Source organism: Dicentrarchus labrax, unplaced genomic scaffold, assembly GCF_905237075.1.
Source record: "Dicentrarchus labrax unplaced genomic scaffold, dlabrax2021, whole genome shotgun sequence".
Taxonomy (NCBI): domain Eukaryota; kingdom Metazoa; phylum Chordata; class Actinopteri; family Moronidae; genus Dicentrarchus; species Dicentrarchus labrax.
Window position 1 is genome coordinate 22,569,513 of NW_026136708.1, and position 22,246 is coordinate 22,591,758.

The 22,246-nt window shown below is 39.8% G+C and overlaps 2 protein-coding genes across 7 annotated transcripts in view; both read right to left on the bottom strand.

Annotated features, from left to right (window-relative positions):
* Positions 1 to 1,768, bottom strand: part of si:ch211-140l13.3 (uncharacterized) — a 38,676-nt gene extending 36,908 nt beyond the window's left edge. For 2 of the 4 annotated variants that reach the window (XM_051409985.1, XM_051409982.1), the window contains exons 1-2: positions 1,600 to 1,768; positions 90 to 139 (exon numbers count right to left, since the gene is read on the bottom strand). The gene's annotated coding sequence lies outside the window, so the exon portion shown is untranslated. The remainder of the gene's footprint in view (positions 1 to 89; positions 140 to 1,599) is intronic. The other 2 variants (XM_051409984.1, XM_051409983.1) reach the window with 1 other exon arrangement.
* A 2,521-nt stretch (positions 1,769 to 4,289) lies between these two features.
* The window catches only part of msraa (methionine sulfoxide reductase Aa), a 38,125-nt gene continuing 20,168 nt past the window's right edge, over positions 4,290 to 22,246 (bottom strand). For 2 of the 3 annotated variants that reach the window (XM_051409991.1, XM_051409992.1), the window contains exons 4-6: positions 17,874 to 17,978; positions 14,632 to 14,738; positions 4,290 to 5,402 (exon numbers count right to left, since the gene is read on the bottom strand). In XM_051409991.1, coding sequence (XP_051265951.1) covers positions 5,232 to 5,402; positions 14,632 to 14,738; positions 17,874 to 17,978 — 383 coding nt within the window. In that variant the 3' untranslated portion in view covers positions 4,290 to 5,231. The remainder of the gene's footprint in view (positions 5,403 to 14,631; positions 14,739 to 17,873; positions 17,979 to 22,246) is intronic. The other variant, XM_051409993.1, reaches the window with a different exon arrangement.

Consider the following 22,246-nt stretch of genomic DNA (forward strand, 5'->3'; position numbering starts at 1 on the left):
CACTCAAAAGTTGGACAAAGTAATTGGAACTGTGAATATTTAGGCTTTATCAGACAAATTGAACAGTCCTACCTCCTCCTTTCACTGACCTTTTCTTTAACTCACTGGGTTTTCTCATATTGGGTTCTTTCTGAAACAGCTGAAACAGGAGTTTTCTGTCAATATATAAGTTAAGTTGTGATCAACGGACAGTTAAACGGTCAACTTTTTAGGGTTTTAATCAAGTGCCAATAGCTTAGACTGTGAGTAATGTGGTTGAATGTTACGTGTTCCTACATTTCGGAAACTTTATATGGGAAAATCAGTTGTTCCAATACAGATAAGTTGTTAGGACTCTAGGGGTTGATCTTGTTCAAGAAGACAGCCTTTGGTCATTCAGCTTCCTCTTCAAAAGTGGCGAGGAGGTGGACACTACAAACGTTAGAGACTCTGGAGTCGGATATCAACTCTGAGTCGATTTAAATAACCAAATAGTTTGAAGAGTGACAAATATTTCTTTAGCTGTAGCTGTAGGCCAGTAGGTCCTGTTCAAACCTCACACATGCATTCTGGGGGTAAAGGTCATTTAAAAAGGGGGTTGAACGGTGGGAAACAGGCTTTTTCTGTTGTTTAGTGTGTTTATATAAGTGGGTTGTTGTTGTATTAAGTACTGATTTGCAATATTCATCATTATTATTGGTTTTGACAATATAGTGCATATACAACATATGTGTAATATACTTTAAATAGCAGTAGTAGCACATGTGGACATACTGGTAGATGCAAGAAATGTGCTTTTACTCCCATTATTTCAAGATAGAAGGTTCATCTAGGGCTCAAACTGAAGCTTATTAATGTGGGAAGTTTTCTATATACAAGGGAGGCAGTAATATTCACCATAAAAGGGCCAGAAAATAGTCATTTTTGAAGAGATTTGTCATCTTTTTTGCTTTTTTTGGGTGATGTGTTAGGTGATACAGAATGGCATGAAGCACCAGAATCTTATTTTTGCCACTTCCTCCTTTGTTTCATGATACTCTCTACACATTTTCATACTTGTATGACTATTTATGAAATTGTAGCAGCTTAATATTTGCATTTTAGATCATTTTGCCAGAAACACGACCCCCCAAAAAAGGGGTTTTGGGGTCCTTCATGGGGGGTCGAGAGGACTTCTTGATTTTAAGGGGTGTAAGAAAAAAGAATTAAAACATGCACAGTGGGCCTAACGTTAAATCACAACTCTTTGTTCATTTCTGTGGAGAAAAGTTGATGTAAGTTGTCTGATAGAACAATGGGAAAGCACCAGGGACAAAAACAAAACACTGAAATTGTCGGAAAAGAATGAAAGAAATACATATTACAGACAGATATTGTACAAAAATCTACTCCAAATTCATCCAAATCCCAGTTTTACACAAACTTGCTGCAGTTCACTGTCTGAGTTCATTGTACAGTTTTGAATATAATGAAATAACCATAAAATATGTCACTTAAATCAGTTTATTAAGTAAAATAAAAAGGGTTGGGAACCGCTGCTGTAAAGAGTTAAACGTTTAATGACAGATAACATTTTATTGTGAGTTATTTTATGAAACATTTAAAGTGAAGTGAGTTTACCTTTGTTGAGTTACCGTTGAGGGAAGTTGACTGTTGCCACGGTTACTGGGCAGCGTCAACTGCGTCACAGCACGTGGTTTGTTTTGTTGTTGTTTTGTTTTTTTGCGTCACAGTTAAACAATGAAACGCTAAACGTAAACGTTTTATCACGTGGCAAACCCGCACTTTAACCCGCACTTTAACCCGCACTAATGTGAGGCTGGAAACGTTTTGAGCACAAAAGGTAACATACAAAAAAACTTCCGGTATGGCCCTTCAAAATAAAAGTAGTAACGCGTTTTAATTTGGAAAGAATTATTAGACTAATGATCAAATTCTGCAGTTTCCATCTTGGGAGCACAAACAATACAGTTATTGGCTTACTTCCCCTTATTACTCTGCAATTTAGTTTATTATTATTATTATTATTATTATTATTATTATTATTAATCTCTGTTTTCTGTTACACCAAAAAATAAATAAATAAATAAAAAATTTAAATATATGAGCAATTGGGTACTTAGCAAATTATACACAGGTCTTTTTTCAATCATTGATTAATTCAGTCATAAAGAAATAAAGCAGCATGGATTCAGATGTTTTGTTGAATGTTGTGAATTTTAGGTCCAGATAGATTTAAAGACAATGTCAAAGCAACACAGGCAAATGTCTGCAGCCCCCATTGGTGCATTATTAATACATCATTTGGTATGAACTCTCACCTTTCTGGTTTCCTGGTTTATGTTCCCTCAGTGGGCTTCGGCCGTGTGCTCATACCTCAGATAAACCACATGATGGCAGCATAACCATGTGTTTTAACAAGGGACAGACTCATGAGCAGGCCTAGAGTTAAATGGAGAGGGGGGGGATAAAAATGTTTGTGTAAAATGAAGGACAGTAATGATGTTAGCTGTGTTGTGTGTGTACAGATTTAGAAAGTGTCCTAAATAAACATGAATAACGATTCCCTGCACAATTCCGGTCACAAATCTTTGTCTCATTGGATTGAGGATCACGATCAGAGCAGTTGGCCAGAGGTCTGCAAATATTTGTCGGATTATTCTGATCTTTAAAACACACGCAGCAGGTTTCCGTTTATAAATGTCCAGGCACAATACCTGAGTGCTGGCACAGATACAGAAACAATGCTGTGACACCTGACTGAGATAGTATGTGTTAACTCATGTTTATAGGAGCTATCGGGACAAAGAAGTAAAGAGATTAAGAATGAACGAACTAGACATGCTCATTGCTGATTTAACTATATTAGTGTAAGTATGAGGCTTAACTGACCCTGACGAAATACAGTCAGCGAAGGAGATTACATTGTTTTCAACAAGTTCCAAAGTGCCTAAAAAAAGTGGACAGACATTACTCAAAGTGTCTAATAATTGGTTAAATAATTGTGTGACATCTTCTATGAAATCTGATCATTGTTCAACAATCATATCAAAAGTATTTGAGTTATTTCTCAGAGTTGAGAACACTTTGGTAAGAGGAAACCAGAAAGTTTTAAAGGACAAGTATAATGAAACCACATGGAGTTGTTTAACTTTTATTCTGACCAATCACAGGGCACTTTGGGTTATTACTGTTCTCTATACGACCACATACCCTGAAAAAACAACTGTGAGTGCGGTCGCAGTGATATATTTTGAGCCAATATTGCCCCTTTTATTAAAAAATGGGATCCAGTCCAGCTGGTGTCATCCTCATTCAATATGATGGATATACTGTATGGCGCAATCTCTCTCTGGCCACACGTTTATTATAGTGTACAGATGAAATGTGTTTTTTCCGTTACCAAAAAAACAACCTCGACAAAGATTAAAGGAGCAAAATGTGTTCGTTTGTTTTTTTACTTTTTACTTAAAACGAAATTGGACACATTTTAATTTATTTAAATGTTTGCACCAAAATCTCAGCCTCCACCAGCTTCTTTCCAAAAATAGTGGTCAGATTTGGCATCGAAAAGCCGGTTGAGGTCCTGCAGCCTGCATCGTGGAGGCGATCCAGCGCAGCGGAGATCCAAGATGGCGCTCTGCCATTTCCAAAGAGACTGATCTCTTCCCTCTCTTGCTTTTTTTTCACCCCCCCAACTCTTGTGATGGCGATGCCAAGCTTTGGAGGGCCTGGCACCGAACACCCTCTCCTCCTCCTGGTGTGTGTGTGTGTGTGTGTTTGTTTGCATGCTGTAGCATCAAAACACACAGATATACTGTACAAACACACATGCAGATTAACAGCGATGACAGATGAGTCACGGACTGGAACATTACTTCAGGCAAAGATCAGAGGAAGGAGGTCATCCAAAAAATCCTGCCCCCGAAAAAAACCCCGACATGCAACCCTGCGCCACAAAAGGGCAAACCCCGAACATATGAATGCATTTTTAATCAAACGATCTCCTGTTCACCTCGTCTGCTGCGAATTCAGCGAGAGAATACGAAGTTCAAAGCATCCAGGTGGTTAACAAAGAGAGAATCTTTTGATCTGCATTTGCAAACCCATGACATTAAGCTGACTTTGTAATTGTAGAATTCATAATTTATTAAATTCCGTGGTGCCTTCTCCGACCGGTATAAAGCGATCTGCGAGCTAAAAAGATATTGCCTTGGACTATTTAATGTTCCCATCGACACTGATATGCATAGTGCAGTGTGTATAGGTTTAAACAGGCCGGTACAAGTCAGGAAACAGAAGGGACACTGTATGATTTAAGAAGTTTTTATTGTGTTTAATTCCACTACAGCAACGTTTCTTTAACGGACCGCCTCAGAAAACATCAGGCTCTACAAGTCCCGCCATTATGACCCAGGTCAAAACAGCGTAGGCCGACTCAATTCAGATACACAGTTAATGCAAGAGGATGCATGGACGAATGCTTGTGCTACGTGCATTAACGCGACTACGTAGCAGGCCGATATTGAAATAAAAATATTACAGGAAAGGCAAAACTTACTGTCAATTACATTTCAGGCAACCTCACAGTTCAAGTATTTGCATTCCAAATGTTGTAGTATTTTTATAGTATGACATGTTCATTTTTGTTTAAGTGCTCTACAAACTTTTAAAAAGAAAACCCAAAGCAAACCCATCTTAAACAATCATCACTTATAAAGCAAACCGAGCAACAGAGACATTATTTTCAACAAAATAAAACTGCGTGTTTGTGCTGAGACTGTGTGGGAGTTTCACTAGATTTTATTCTGGTCATTCTACTAACCTCTCTCTCTCTCTCTCTCTCTCTCTCTCTCTCTCTCTCCCCCCTCTCTCTCTCTCTCTCTCTCTCTCTCTCTCTCTCTCTCTCTCCGGTGTTACATTATAGACACTTTATCTAACATATTAAAATTGTACTGCTTATGTCTGGGAGTATATTTTGTGTGAAGCCTTCTCACAATGCACAGAACCGCAATACACATACGTTTTGAGGCACTGGTATCTCCACTATTAGCAAAGAGAAAGATGTTCCTGTTACATCAGACAGAAATTTACATTTCAAAGCTTTCCCATTTATCAAAATTAGACTAAAGTAGAAAAGATATGAAAAAAAATTATCTACTTATTTGATGTTTATATATTTAAAACGTAAAGCTTTTTGAATCTGTAAGCATGTTATAAGTTTGCGTCCTTACTGGCTGTCATTGGCTATCTTATGCCTTGTTCTTGATTCCTATTGGACAGGAGACCCCTGTCCCTTTCAGACCACAGTATCCATCAGGGTTTTTACTCAGGTACTGTTGGTGGTAATCCTCGGCGTAGTAGAACGGCTTGGCTTCGGTTATTTCTGTTGTGATCGGACCGTAACCGTCCTCTGTCAGTACCTGAAAGAAGCAGAGACAAAGACACAAAGACACAAAGACACAAAGAGGAGTTATTGTGGTAGAAACAACGATAATGAAAGAAAAGAGAGACAATAAGATGAACAGTTCTGTGATCTCTTTGGGAATCACTTTTGGAGCAATAATATAGCACAAATATGTTTATAAGGAACAGAGAAAAAGAACAGAGTGCATGATGGGACCTGTAGTTTGAGCTTCTACGGTTTTTAAAACCTAAAAAGTAGCCTGTTTTTACCCCTAAATTTCGCATTTTAACTGTAAGAAAATTGAGATATCCTGGCTTTTTCTTTGATAACCAACATCTTGTCATGTTTATACCCCTTTATTTCTCTTCCTGAATCCTGTTGTTTGCCTGCATTGAACCAACTTCACCACAAAAACTATTTGACTTTCAAGTAAGGCCTCATTCCACAACGCACTTATGAGCATCTTGGAAACAAGAAGAAACGTGTGTTTGTGCGAAACACACGAGTTGCTCCAGGTAATGGTGAATAGATAGACACACACACACACACACACACACACACACACGCCTGCGCACACACACTCGCAGTAGAATCAGTTGATGATGACACCTTCTCCTCCTCGTGATAAAAATTACTCAACCAGATGGCGTGTGGATAAATTAAAAGACAAAGAGACACGGCGAGCATGAAAAGACACACACACACTTATGAAACTGCAATTCCTGGTGGAGAGGTGTTGTTGTGTGTTTTTTTAGCGCGCGTGTGTGTGTGTGTGTGTGTGTGTGTGTGTGTGTGTGTGTGTGTGTGTGCGCGTGTTATTTGATCATATCATGGAGGATGGAAGAGCCAAATTGGGTTCGACATTTACATGTTTAGTCTTTTATCTGAAAAGCGGCCGATCTTCCTCCTTACACGACAGCCAACCCTCTCTGCGCTGGAAAGAACACAAACACCTCTGATAGAAAACGGGAAGCTCTGAGTAGTCAGACATGTCTGCACACAAAAACACACACACACACACACACACACACACAATCATCATCAGTGTTTCTTAGCGTCAGACTTCCAGCCGTGATGAAGGTACTGTCATTACTGTTCCATATTTATATATTTGGTTAAAGTTGTTGTTTGTGTGGCTGAGGATTCAGGTTAAATATTTAAGGTACCAGTGTGCGGGATTTAGAGGCATCTAGCGGTTAAGTTTCAGACTGCAACTAATTGAACACAGCTCGCATCCCCATGTAGAGCCAGTGTTCGGTTTGTCTGTTCTGGGCTACTGTAGAAACATGGACGGCGATCTGTATTCAGCAGCAAAACTATCACTTTTTCTACTCTTTGCGCTACATTTCCCTGCAGGGGTTCAATAAAGGAACATCTTATCTTATAGCCTAAGTAAATGTTCCCTTCCTTCGCGCCTCCATCCAGTATTTTGTCCACTAGCCAGAGACCCAGAGGTCAGAGGGTCTAAGGGAGTTGACCTGCACCTCAAGCCCAGCAGAGTGCATCTCCTTTTAGACTGAAGGTTCCTGAAGCTTCTACGGGCAAATGCATTTATGCCTAATGGTGTCCTTTATACTAAAACAGTTTTACTAACATTACTTTTTCGCAAATCACAACATATCGCCTTGCTTACAGTATCACAATATATCGGCATATATTGAATCGTAACAGCAGATTCTTGCCAATAACACAGTCCTGTGGCTAATACAAACATTCAGAGTAACTGTTAATCTATAATTACTGTTGTGTATTTTACTCGTGTGGCTGTGTAACATTATGTTTGCAAGATTCATTACTGACTCGATGTGGACCTTTCACTTTCACCTGAAGGACAAGGTTGACTTATTTCACTGCTGGTCTGTACTTTGGTGAGTTCAGTTCAGTTCATTATACTAATTCAGTTTCACCTCTTCATATTAGTTCTAACTATTGTTTACAGTTTCAGCTTTCAACTTCTTCTCATTTGCAATCATTTAAACCTTTCATAGTTTCACAGTTTCCTCCTGTAAAGACTTCAAAGGCCGACTCCTGTCTGAAGCCGTTATTGGAAGTGTCTTTAGCTCTCTGAATAGCTGTGCAGCAACACCCATACTGAGGACAGAGAGTCATTATACAAAGCAGGATAGCTTATTGAAATACAGATGTAGCCCCAATACTTCACACTGTTATCTTCAATATCTCAGAAGGAAATAAGAAATGTTAAAGAGAACAACAAAAATATCATCAATGCGAGACTGTATGATTATACAAACTGTGCAAAACAATACAGAGACAGCAAAGAACAGCAGTAAAAAGTAGATGTAGTGGTATAAAAGTGTAATGAAAGCATTTTGCAGTTTAATGTCAAATGGTACAATTCCTGTTTTGAGTTGGAAAGAACTCCTCTGGGAAATACTAAAAAGTTCTGTTTATTTTTAGTCCAGAAAAAAACAATCAGACTTGCAGGCTAATTTCACACATTGTTGCCTCTAATAGTTAGTGAGAGGTAATTGTTTGAAAAAACATTTTAACTTCATTGACGTCAGCACTCGGAAGTTGTTAAAGAAGATGTCAGCAAACAAACCCGGAGGGTCTGTGATGCTTTTAGAACTGAAAATACCAAAGAGGCGAGAGACGCAAAAGATCTAACGTTGGCAAGATCAGCTTTTAATGGACAGTGTTTGCTCCCCGCTGTTTGATTCATCGCTTCCTGTACAGACACCACGATTTAATTTGAGTTAAGGGTGGAGGTACAACACAGCAGTTAGTCAGAATGTGGCTCTCTGTTGCACTTTATGATTCAGACTGAGGGGGAAAAGACGGATTTTTGCATACAGTAGGCATTTATATAGTACCTTTCATACAAAAAGGACTAAAAATAGTTCTTGTTAAATAAATAAAGTTACTGAAGTGCAGAAATAAACTGCCCCCCCCAAAAAAAACAGAGGCTTTTAGTCTTTAAACTATTTTTTGAGTGTTTGAGCAGACTTCAGCTGTTCTAGAAGTTTATTCCAGATACAATATAGAAACTAAAGGCTACATCAAACTAATGCCTTACAGCAAGAGATCGAGAGTTCGTAACAATCATTTAATGCTTTAAATCATACTTTTAAATAAGTATACTTTAAAATGAACTTTTTCAACACAGAAGTTGCCCGTGCTGTAGAAGAGAACCTGAGTAATGTGCTTTATAACCCAACATGCAGACATACTGCAAACTGCAAAGTTAAAGCATTCAGAAGTCGCTGAATTTTACTTTTTTTGTTTCATAGTTGGCAGCGAAAGAAGAAGTGGGAGTATCTGAGCTTCACAATGCAAAGTGAGGACAAAGCACATATTTTTTATTGTACCTGGAGTGCTATTTGTTTTGTTGTTGTTTTTTTGGAGATATCAGCAGTAGAGATATCTGCCTTCTCTTGAATATAATGGAACTAGATGGCACTCGCCTTGTGGTGCTCAAAAGCGCCACAAAAATACATTTGAAACTCAAGATAATCCACAGACCTTGTTCTGAGCAGGTTGATGGAGGAACTCAATTTCTTCCTACGTATCACAACGCAGAAGACAGCTTGCATCGACTCATGGAGGCTCGTGCTCATGTCAGCGCAGCATGTAAACATTAATGGCAGGGACATGATTTCTTGAAAGAGACATTGTTGTTAAGCTTTTTTAAATGTATTTATTTCACACTTAATGCACCAAATCCAGCCTGGTTTCAGACATGAAGACTAACTATATAAAAATAGACAATCTTCTTGCAAACTTAAGTTAGCCTTAATGAATCATTTCTTAATTCATTCTCTACATTTGACTCATCCTTCGTCCTAGGAGCAGTGGGCAGCTACAGTGCAGCATCCGGGGACCAATTCCAGATCTGAGCCAGTGCCTTGGTCGAGGGCAAGAAACCCACGCAAACACGGGGAGAACGTGCAAACGCCACACAGGAGAGAGCAGCCCCAGCCGGGATTCAAACCCAGGACCTTCTTAAGGGCACCAGTATTAAACTGAGACTGTTTCATAACCATTTCAAAACTCCATGTGGTATGTTATGTCTTCCACCACTGAGCATAATCCACTTCTCAACTGTTAATCAGTATATTTCAAACACTCAAGTTAATACTCACATATATATTTACTCTATAGTGATTTGTTAGAAAAACAACCATTGTTTAAAACATATTAAACATAAAGATCCATGTCAGAGGAAGTAAATTATTCGGCAGGAGTGGTTTGACAAATTTCTCTGGATGTTTAATACGTTCTTTTTCTGGGTGGCCACAGGAATCCACTGTAACTGCTGTAAATTCAACTTGGCTTCTGAAAAGCAACAATCTTTTCAGAGCCACCTTTCAAGCCTAAAGGGTCCCCAGAAAGAAGTGTACTATTCCTTTAAGATGATGAATATCAGCACGAAACAGTGGCTATCTGTGCTAAAAAAAAATATGGGCACTGACATCAGTCCAACACTATTTGTGATACCCAAAATGGCTGCATTTTCCATTATAGGCTCTGTTTTATGTAAAGCACTTTGAATTGCCTTGCTGTTCAAATGTGCCATACAAACAAACTTGCCTTGGCTCGCCTGTACTGGTCTAGGAGCCTCCTCAACCATCCTGCCGCCTGCTTTTTCAGTGTTTCAGTGCGTTTGTTTGGGCTGGTCCTGCTGCTGTGCTAGCAGCCTGCTATAAATGCATAATTCACATCCATTAATTTGCATGTCAGAGAAGTAGATTTCTCATTTGAAATGCAAATACCTTGACTGCTCTGGTAAAGCAGGGAAATGTGAACAATGCTGATAAGCACCCACGAGACAGAGAGAGGAATGAAAAATGGAAAAAAGGTGAAGCTGGCATGTTATAGAGGGATTTCATAGAGGAAAGAGGAGAGAGAGAGAAAGAAAAGAAAAGAAAGAGGAAAGAAAAACATCTGTTTTGTGTTTAGAAGTAGATATATGAATGTTCATGAAAAAAGAAAACGTAGCCGGAGTGTGTGTCGAGAGAGAGAGAGATGCCAGAACAATGAGCACACGCTGCTTTAGCACCCAATGCTTGCACCCACCGAGCGAGCACACATTATTACATAAAGCAAGCATGCAAGTACACACACACACACACACACACACACACACACACACACACACACAGTTACCACTTCCACCTGCCATTTTAGACGCAGTGCACACCCTAATGATGGGTAGGAGGCAAGAGAAGAAAAGGGAGGCTCCTTTCATGCTGCAGACAACCGCCAGCCGCCTGCAAGGTAATTTTCTGCAGTGCTGTTGTTGTACCTTACGCGCGCACAAACACACACACATATATACACACCAAATTCCCCAATCACTCTACGTGTGAACAATACAATCAAGCCAGGCGGCGTAGCGAACATAGTCGATACCCTGACACCAAATTAACCAGACTATTCTCTCTCTTTGTCCCCGCTCCTGGCCTAAAATGTCCCTCTCCTTCCGTCTGTGTATCACTTTTTCACTCTTCCATACATCTTTTATGAAAAAATGTGGCTGAAAAAAAAAGACAATATTTGAGTCAGAGGATCAGAGTGGATACTAATTTAAATTCAGGAAGTGTCTGGTAGGCGTTTCCTGGGAAAAACCTCTGTGCTATGATGCATTTTACATTTTTACAGTTTTGCTTGTAATGGCGGAGAGGAAGAAGGGGGTTGTTAGCATCAGCGGGCCATAGACAAAGAGAAGAAAGCTACCTTACAAAGACTTCATCAACAGCTCCACCCAAGCAAAAAACCATTAATATTTTAAAGATGGGGCTGTAAAAATGCATGCAAAGTCAATGTATGGAGGTGAATGCGGGGAAATCGTGCATCTACTCTCTGAATTATTCAAATCTCCTCGTCTCTCTTGGCATGAAAATGTTCAAATTCAAAGAAGCTTTATGCAGAACATCAGATACAGAGGATTTCCGTCCAAACATCTAGTATGGATATTAAAGAAAAACATAATCAAAACATAATCTGAACAAACCCCGACAGTCAGTGTATGCATGTGTGTGTGTGTGTGTGTGTGTGTGTGTGTGTGTGTGTTGGTTTTGCAACTAAAGCGATTTTTGTGGAGGACAGATTTAAGGCCCAGATGGTTTGGCATGGAGTGTGTTTGCTATAGGCCAACTGCTCACACACACACACACACACACACACACACACACACACACACACACACACACACACACACACACACACACCACAGATGGGAGAGGGTGGGGGAGACAATCTGGTGAGAAAAAAAATGAGAGAGGAAACAAAACCTAGATTGACAGAGAGATGTGGTGGTTAGAGGAAGATCATGTATCTATCAACTGTATCTTTCTATAGGATAGAAACCCCTACAGTTCAAGAAGAGAAAGAAATTGTGTGTATCTGTCCATCTATGATGTCACAACTACCTTCTAGACCAGGACACACACACACACAACACACACACACACACACACACACACACACACACACACACACACACACACACACACACACACACACAGCTACGTGAGAGACAACTCAGAAAGTCTCTCTGCATTAGGTAGATCACAAACGATGCTTTTCTATTACCAGTTATAGCAATTTAAGCTTCACTGAAAGGTATACAGTCCTTTTATTAACCAGGATAAAAGTCTAAAACATTTTCATTTCATATTGGAGAAAAAAACCTGCTATTCTCAGAGCTGCCAGCTAAAAATGGAAATATTGACCTCAGGATGATGAATTTAAAAGGTTTAATTCTCCAATGAGCAGCAACAAGCTAAGCAAACTCATGGCAGGTTGCATGGCATATTATAGATCTAATACATTATATATCTTATCATGAGGATTTTATGACTTTTAGGACTTATGTGTTTGAGTTTATCTTTATTTGTGAAGCATTTGGTAACATGGACTTTGAAAGTGTTCTATAAATGTATAAATGCTGCATATATCCTTAATCCATTTGTTGGTTGGTTGTGCACGTCCTCAGAAATTACTGCGACTCTGGTCTTTGTATATCTCCAGTTTAAAGGTGCGTTCAGACAAATTTCAGCACTGGACCATCTGTGTTTATCTGCTGCAAACAGCCAATGTAGTTGCACCAAATGTGCAGCTGTAAGCTAAGTGGTAATGAATGAAACGAGCTTCTTGGCAAACTGCTGTTTGGTTTTTGAAATATCTTGTGCATGATGCTGTGATACCTTTTGTCTTGTTGCCCTGATTCTGATTCTCTTCCGTCTGCATTGTGCTCTGTTGGATGTGGCACATTTCTGTTTCTCAGTAACATCTGAAAACTCCTTTTTTTAGACAGCGCACAGCTAATTCATCACAGTTCAACTCACAACAAGAGGGAACAAAATATTTATAAAAGAAATCTGCGAATCCGCAACCTCCCAAATCTGGTTTCCAGCTAAGCACACTTGCACAAGTCAACTACTTCTCCAGTTTATGTCCACTAAATGGGCTTTTCTGGGCCCTGAAACTAAATATAAATATAACAAGCTGCATGACATTTTTGTAATTTTGCAATTATTTCACCCTTAAGATACTTTTTGGAAACAACCTTCTGGTATTTCAAGCCTTGGGAATTGTTACTGTATGAGAATTTTAAGCTCCTTTCATGTCCCTTTACATGTTGGTCTTACAATACCTGGTAGATAGATAGATATTCCTTTATTTGTCACACAATGGGGAAATTCCAATGTAACAGCAGCAAAGTGGATAGAGAGATAAAACAGTATAGTGGTAGTATTTCCGTGTAACTTTCAATATGGCAGAAGTCTGAATTGAATGCCGTCAGACGAACGTAAAGATCACAGCAGCACATTGTTAAACATGAGAGAGAAATATAATCTTGCGAGTATATTCACGACTACGTCTATAATGGAATTTCCCCACCATGATATATTTATGTGAGTGTGAATACATTTGTATATTGTGACTGTGAAAGGATAAAAATAGTCTTCTTCATCTTCTATCATGACATTTTTAACGCACCGCTCCCAGGTGCCAAATATTGCACGAGCATCAGATCGTTCTGAATGAAACCGTAAGGAAACGTTAACAATAACAGAGCAACCTCCAGACACCACATATATTTGATAATGTACGTCTATAACCAAACCACACAGCCTGTTGTACTGTGGTACTTTTTGGTTGCTTCCATTCAGTGGGACACTCTAAAACTCCTCACTGTCCTCACTAACCCGCCTTAATTTGGTATTTCACTATTCACTAAAAAACTAAAATACAATGTTAAACCTCTTTCCTACCACAAATTCTAGCGCACTACATATATAAATAGCAGTAAGAAAGGAGAAAGTCAAAAGTTTAACTGGCTATGCTGAATTTAAGGGTGTGCTGCAGCCCCCTCAGCAGCCCTACCTCCCACCTCCATGTTAGGATATTCTTTGTTTCTCTGTTTATTTCATCCTTCCTGTTTCACAAATGGAATTTTCTTTTCTTTAATTGGCAGCTATAAATTAAAACTGAGGCCATCGCTAAAGTCATTAAGGAGAAAACTGCAATAACGCTCTCTAGTTGCAAATCCACTGAAGTGCTTGAACCCAGGAACCAGGGAATCAGCTAGTGTTTCCATGAGATCATAAATACAGAGTTTGATTTGTTCAGAGGCTGAGACTGAGACTGAGATGGAGGTAGAACGAGTAAAAGAGAGAGAGAGAGAGAGAGAGACTTTAATCCTGCTAAAAAGAAACAAGGTTTTATACAGAAAAAGGAGCAGTGAACAAGAGGACGAATAAGAGAGAAAAAGGGGGGGACTCTAATGAAGACCAGACTACACTAGAATAGAAAAGAAAAGAATAGAGTAACCCTCCTCCTCCTCGTCAGTTTCCATGGCAACAAGCCCTGTTGGTGGGATAGTGGTGCAGAAGTCTCAGCAGGAGAGAGTTCAGCAGAGGGAGCATGTGAACATCGTGTGTGTGTGTGTGTGTGTGTGTGTGTGTGTGTGTACTTTAAAAGCATATGGGCATTTATGGCAAATGTTACACACACACACACATATACAGTTTCATTATATTTCAGTATTCATCTGTCATCTGTGTTTCTGAGACAGACTGAAAGAGAAGAAAGATGGGTGGCAGAGGGGGATGCTGGGAAATGGAGTCCGAGAGAAAAGACTGGATGGAAGAGAAAGATTACATGGAGGGATGGAAAGAGAGAGAGAGAGAGAGAGAGAGAGAGAGAGAGAGAGAGAGAGAGAGAGAGAGAGAGGAGATTCGACAATGATAGAATGATGAATAGATGTGTGTGTGTACCTTCTGGTATTGATCTTTGGAGGCCAAAGCTTCCTCGAGATGCTGCTTTGTGTAGGTGTAGATGGCGGAGCGGTATGTCGTCCCAATATCGTTCCCCTGTCGCATCCCTGAGACACACACACACACACACACACACACACACACACACACACACAAAAATGTGAATGTTTCAGCTGACGTGAGGAGCCTTCGTCTTCGGTTCTTGGCAGAGGCGACATCACATCATCTGAAAACAACAGCTGACAGCATTTCCAAAAATATAACTTGTCTGTCTTGGCAGAAGTGAACGCTGTTTTTTTGACTGTGAACTGATCATTCCATCACATATCCTTTCATCATTTCAATGTCAGCTCGTCAGCCTGTCAACCACAATGTTTGGTTAGCTCAAAGGTTTGAGCCACTTTGAGCGGCGTGGCTCTAGAGAAGGCAATGTATGTCAGTCAATCTGTCGTTTGCACACTTAGTTTTGTTACAGACATTTATGCCCCCCAGAGTTTAAATCCTGATGACCTTGATCAACCTCCTACTTTTGATCTTGCGCGACTGACATGTCCGATTTTCACATTTGAGTTCATGACAGGATACGACTGAAACCCATTAGCCTCACCTGTGCGTGCTCACACTGGCCTGCTAACACATTTGTAACATTAAAAATTACAGTTAGATAATAAACCAAAACAAGTTTACATTGTTGGGTTGGAGGGTTACTTTAAAAAGTGTAATCTGATACAGTCACTAATTATCTGATCCAAGTATCCCAATATTAAAGTGACGTAACTTTATCAGTTTCCACTTTTGGATGACCAAATATGCAAATAAAGACACAAACCTTTAACATTTTCTATAAGACAACAGAACAATGTTACCTTAGAAAAGAAAAGCATTTTTATCATCAAGCATGTGTCCTCAGCTCATTTTTAAAGAACATTTTCATTAAGCAAATTAAGGCAACAGACCATTTTCATAGCTGGAAGGCGGAACTTGAACTGTACTGTGAAATTGTTCCCCTTTTCTGCTGCAAAGATACACCGATCAGCCGAACCATCATGGCCACTGACAGGTGAAGTGAATAACACTGATTATCTCGTTACCATGGCACCTGTCAGTGGGTGGGATATATAAGGCAGCAAGTGAACATTTTGTCCTCACAGTTGATGTGTTAGAGGAGCAGGGAAAAATGGGCAAGCGTAAGGATTTGAGCGACTTTGACAAGGGCCAAATTGTGATGGCAAGACTGCTGGGTCAGAGCATCTCCAAAACCGCAGCTCTTGTGGGGTGTTCCCGGTCTGCAGTGGTCGGTATCTATCAAATGTGGTCCAAGGAAGGAAAAGCGGTGAACCGGAGACAGGGTCACGGGCGACCGAGGCTCATTGATGCACACGGGGAGAGAAGGCTGGCCTGTGTGGTCCGATCCAACAGACGAGCTACTGTAGCTCAAATTGCAGAAAAAGTGAATGCTGGTTCTGATAGAAAGGTGTCAGAACACACGGTGCATCGCACTTTGTTGCGTTTGGGGCTGCGTGGCCGTAGACCAGTCACGGTGCCCATGCTGGCCCGAGTCCACTGCCAAAAGCGCCTACAATGGGCACACGAGCATCAGAACTGGACCACGGAGCAATGGAAGAAGGTGGCCTGGTCTGATGAATCATGTTTTCTTTTACACTACGTGGATGGCCGGGTGCGTGTGCGCCGCTTACCTGGACCAGGATGCACTATGGGAAGAATTCAAGCCGGCAAAAACAGTGTGATGCTCTGGGCGATGTTCTGCTGGGAAACCTTGGGTCCTGCAATTCATGTGGATGCTTTGACGTGCACCACCTACCTGAGCACTGTTGCAGACCACGTACACTCCTTTATGGAAACGGTGTTCCCTGATGGCAGCGGCCTCTTTCAGCAGGATAATGTGCCGTGCCACAAAGCAAAAATGGTTCAGGAGTGGTTCGTGGAACACAACAACGAGTTCAAGGTGTTGACCTGGCCTCCAGATTCCCCTGATCTCAATCCAATGGAGCATCTGTGGGACGTGTTGGACAAACAAGTCCGATCCATGGAGGCCCCACCTAACAACTTACAGGACTTAAAGGATCTGCTGCTAACGTCTTGGTGCCAGATACCACAGCACACCTTCAGAGGTCTAGTGGAGTCAATGCCTCAGCGGGTCACGGCTGTTTTGGCGGCGAACGGGGAACCTACGCAATATTAGGCGACAGTGTAATGTTATGGCTGATCGGTGTAAAATAATGGTCCACCCAGTGAAAGCTGAAATATTATCTATGATTTCACTGTAAGTGTTATAATGTGTGCTCACTGTGCATGTGCATGGTAGTATAATGTTCTTTATTTTTCATGTATTTTAAAGTTGAAAAGCTGCTATTTATCCCATTTTTTACTAAATGTAACTGTAATCTGTAGCTGTAATGGACAGTTACACTTGTTTTTGTATCGTGATTACGTAACTCTGTTACATGTAATCCGTTTCTCCACAAGCTGGCATGTGTGTATGCTAAAGTTAATATGTTAACTAAATGTGACCATGTTAAAATGCTATCGTTAGCTTCTTAACACATAAAAACATAGGAAATCTAGCAGTGATAAATTTAAGGAAAACACCAAAAGGCTTCAAGAAAGAAGGTGAAACATCTTCAAGAATCTAAAGCACTAATAAACAACAACCTGGGTGACTAAGAACCTTCACAAACAACGACAAAATGAAATGTTATTTGCTAAACTGTCAGCATATGTTGTTTCTAACCATACTGAATGTACTGCACAGTAGTACTTTATTTATACAGGGGACATTGTTGTGCAGCAGTTGTAATACAAAGTAGAAGATAGTGCTATAGAGCATAGGTAGCATAGCAATAGACTTTTAGTCTTGTTGTCCCCTAAAGGTACACTGCAATAAAACACATGAGATGACTCAAGATATTTATTATTTATCATAGTGAAAGTAGTAGCAAGAATTTGGTGAGGTTGCCACTGTAACGCTGTTCATCTGCCATCCAAATCAGTATTATTGTTGGTGCTCTTTAATATAATTTCCTGGTTAAAATCAGAGAAAAAAATAAGCCAAAGAGAAAATATAGTTTCATCCAGTCTGAGGAATAAATGTGGCAAAAAACATCAGACAGACTGATAGTCTTCCCTGTATCAAGCACCCTTTTCATTCTATTTATCAATAAAAACAAACTTAGCTCTATCCTTTAGGGGTTCAGTTGTGAGTGTGTCTGTGGCTGAGATACCTTGAGTCGGGTTATGGCTTTCCCAGAAAACTTTGAGCAGGTTGGCAAAGCTGATCTTCTCTGGATGGAAGACGACTCTCACCACCTCGTTGTGGCCGGTCCTTCCTGCAAAATTCAACATCTGTGAGTTCACGTGTGTTTGGAGTCTGAACAGAGGTAGAAAACACTGTTATCGCACTCAACCCAGGCTGTGAGTTTAAAGGACGGGGGCGAGGTTTGTTGGTTTGTTTACACCACTAGCATAGGCGCTAACATGGGAGAATGAGCCTCCGAGACCAACGGCGGCCAGGTGATTTACAGCGGCTCGGACCAGGACTCCAACTCTGGTGATGGCGAAGAAATAGCGGATTCAGGCGGGACCTGGATGAATCGGGAAGCGGGGCGTGTTTGTAGCCAGTTAGTTAGTCAGTAACTCTTAATGTTATACATCATCTATCATATCGATTAGTCCGTATTTGTTTTTGTGAAGTTGTGTGATGTTGAAAATAAATGAACCAAATGTTCAGTCTCCTTGCTGGTTGTTCCGACACAATGGATTTAACTAACAACTACAAGTCGACAAGGAAAATCTTTAGCTGGGAGCTGTCATATAACAACTGCTGATGAAGACTGTGAAAGCTCTGGAACAAGTGAGCATATGGACCTTGAAGCTGAGCTTCCCCCCCCCCAAAGGTCAAAACCTAAAATACTAAGTAGAGACTCATCGAATGTACAACTAAAGACAAAACACAGGTATTGTCCTTGAAAAGGAGCTCCTATTAGTCCAAAGCTGATTATAATGTTCAACCATAACAAACGATCAGTCCTGCAGACAGACAGATAGCAGCTGGTGTTGGTAATGAGTGTGACCCATTACGCTGCACCTCATCTTCCTCCCGTCTCTCATTCTACCTCCACTCCTATCTCTCTCTCTTATTGCTTTTTTAATATCAGGAGTTATGGATTCCTACGGTAGATACCAGCGAACAGAGACAAAGCAGCGGTCGATATTAAATTAATGCCTCGGCAGGCCAATCTCGCAGGAATAAATTCATCTCGGACATGAAATAAAGTAGTGTTTAGAACCAGAGCTGAGAATGAAGCTGCAGAGAGTTGTTGTCCACGTAATGTAGATTTAACTGTATAATAAGCTTACTTTCTCATTATGTCAATAATTCAACGCAAACAACTGACCGCGTTTGATAGTTAACCATATAAGAGCAAAGACAGTGACTTCTAAAGAAACAATAGCAGATATAAGTATTTATTACATTATATATAAAAAGATACTGAACTACACTTTTATTTGTACCTTACTTGGAGTTTTATTAACCTTGTTTTCCTCATTTAAAACATTATTCATTGATTATTTTTTAGCTGTACAACAAGCTGTAAACACAACTTGACATATTATCTCCTTATAAAGCCAATATAACTAATGTGTTAGCAGCAGCCGTTGCTTATTTACACACACAGACATTGAGAAACATTATCATTCGTTAGGAGTCGTGTTTCTGGCCACCTGATGAACATAAGTCCAATATTCACTCTCCTTTTAGCTCTGTTTTTGGACTCCACCAACTCCAGAAGGAAATATTTCACACTTCATCGACTAAATGCGCAACGGTGTTCACCAGTGTGGAGGCGTCAATACATGCGACCTCCTTTCACATTACACGTTGTCATCCAGCTGTGAAGTCGCAGAGTGAAACCATTTGAATAAAGCTCAGACTTCCAAGTGTGTAGGAGAAACTACGGTGGCCACGTAAATACGCAATTATTGTGATTATACACAAATGAAAACATACCTATGAATATTATATTCAGTTTCTGCCAATAGATCCTCATAAATGTTACACACTGGACAATATAAAATGTTAACAGCTTTAACAAAAGAGTGTTCCTATAACCACTCATAAAAGAACATTTTCTTCTGGTCAGCACCAAATAAAAAGTACCCAGCTCTAACATTAGCAGTAGAGCATTTCAGCACATTATTAAATCACATCCTTAATTTTCCCTTTAACCATCACACCCAACATCCTGCCACTGTCAGCTCCTAGGAAGTTATAAAAACTCCTCCCTTCAAATCTTTCAAAGTTACAACATAACTTGAAATAATGACCTTTCACCTTTATGACATTATTTTATCTGGTTAATATTTAGTTGGTTTTGTTTAATGGATTGTTTTGCAGTGCATTTATAATAGATTATTATGTTTAATAATGCCTGAAGAAGGATAAATTGGTTTAATTTATTGATTAAATCCTCTGTTAAAAGTGAGTGTTCTTATTTGTAATATTTTCTTTGTGATATTCCCTTTTTATGTTGTATGTTTACCCCTCACCAGATGTTCTACGCCACCACTATTGTAGTTTTTCAGCTATTAAAAAGTAAAAGTAAACATACATTTCTTTGACTGCAGGGGAATAAAGCTTTGAAAACAATTCAACATAGTGTGAGAGACAAGAACTGCAAATGAGAAGAATCATGAAGTGTGTGGGAGTGTTTTTTTAAATTTGGTAGGACAGGTAGATATTTTTCAAAAACAAAAAAAGTAAAAAAAAAGTAAATTTAATCAGCACAATGTGAACCTACGCTGATGCGACTCTAAATATTTAACCAACAATGAATATGCAAATCAATCGATGTTTCTTTTTTGTCTCTCCTGAAGATGGAAAGGTGAGTGGAGCACTTCATTCAGCCACGTGCCGTCTTTCAGTGCTCCGCCAAGGTACCGCGCTAATTAAAAAAAACACACATCGAGCACTTCAAACCAGGTTCAAATCCAGTCGCTGCTTCATTAGCAGGCTGAAGTATGCAAATAAAGTGATATAATAAAGGAATATGACGACAAACAAATGTGTATTACAACAACTCCCATTCACAAAATATTCAGAATAATAATAATAATATAAATGTAAACCTCAAGACTGTTGGTCTTATTACAATTAAAGATTAAGGTAACTTTGAAAAGATCACATAAGTATGTGTATAAAAACCCTCAACCTGGAGTCATAGTCCTCCTTCGCTCACAATACTCCTCACCATATGAATCACACACACAACCTGTGTCCTCAAGCATCTCAAATCTATTCATGAGTTTTTTTACTTACATTCGCCAAATCGAGAGCAAGAGCAAGAAAACGGGCCCGCTGGATGCTTCCTGGATGCAATGTGTGCATGTTCTGCAACTGCGAGAGTTTTTAATATCAGTATCATTTAGCCAATAAATGAGTTTATAAATGGCAATCACAAGAGTTATGAGAGACTCTCTGTTTGGACAATTATTGGCTGGATTGGCATGAAATTTTGTAGAGGCGTTCATGGTCCGCAGAGCATAGAACCGACTGACTTTGGGGATCTCCTCATTTTTCCTATAGCGCCACCATGAGTTCAACATTTGTGGAATTTTTATTATTTATACTATTTATTCTACTGACCTCTAAACAGTTCATCCAGATTGTTGCAGTCTAAAATGCCTGATTTAAAACTGCGAACATTGTTGTCATTAAAAATAAAGAGAATACAATTGCTATGGCTCAACGTTTTGCGAAGGGAACTGCTGTAATTAATGAAACTCACAATTATTGGTCTGCAAGGGACCCTTCAGTAACTGGATGGCAATCTTATATGGATGGGAATCTTAGCTTTATTCAAATTGTACATATAAGTTCGACACTTGGAAAGACAACAGCCAGAAATAGAGAAAAAACAGACCATTGAAAAGTAGAAAATTATACACTTCGTGGGCCAGCTTGCCTTCAAACGTGCAGACTTTAGGGAGACGCCACCGCAGTGATGGTGACTTGTTTACTTCGGGTACTTCCCAGGATTTGTATATAAGATGGTGAACAGTGCTAAACATCAGCATGTTAGCACGTCGACCCTTAGACTTGTTACAATACCTTCAGTCCTTATTAGCTCATCTTTTTCTGATACCACTATCGTTGAATTTGCTGTGTTTTATCCAATGATATTATCTCACTGTACAGCTGTGCACCAACATGCATAGTGAAGACAGAAAATATAAATTAATCAACTTCTCTTTTCCGGCTGTTTGACAGTTATTCATTTATGTTGAGTGTCTAGAAAAACTAAAACTAGAGTTAGAAAGAAAAAGAGACAGGTGGCGATGCAGGTCTAATGATGAGGATTCACTCTGTACCGGCTGGCTGGAGGAATCACTCGGAGGTCTGGACACACATCACACAGAAATACACAAACACACACACAAACACACACACACACACAAACACAGTCGGCTCTGAGTGGTCAGGCATCAATAGCAGCCTTATCCATGCCCCGGTATAATAGGGCCTGGGGGAAATTATTCACTCTACTGTTTATGTGTGTCTTGTTTTCCACAATCTATTGACTCTCAGCAGACAAAC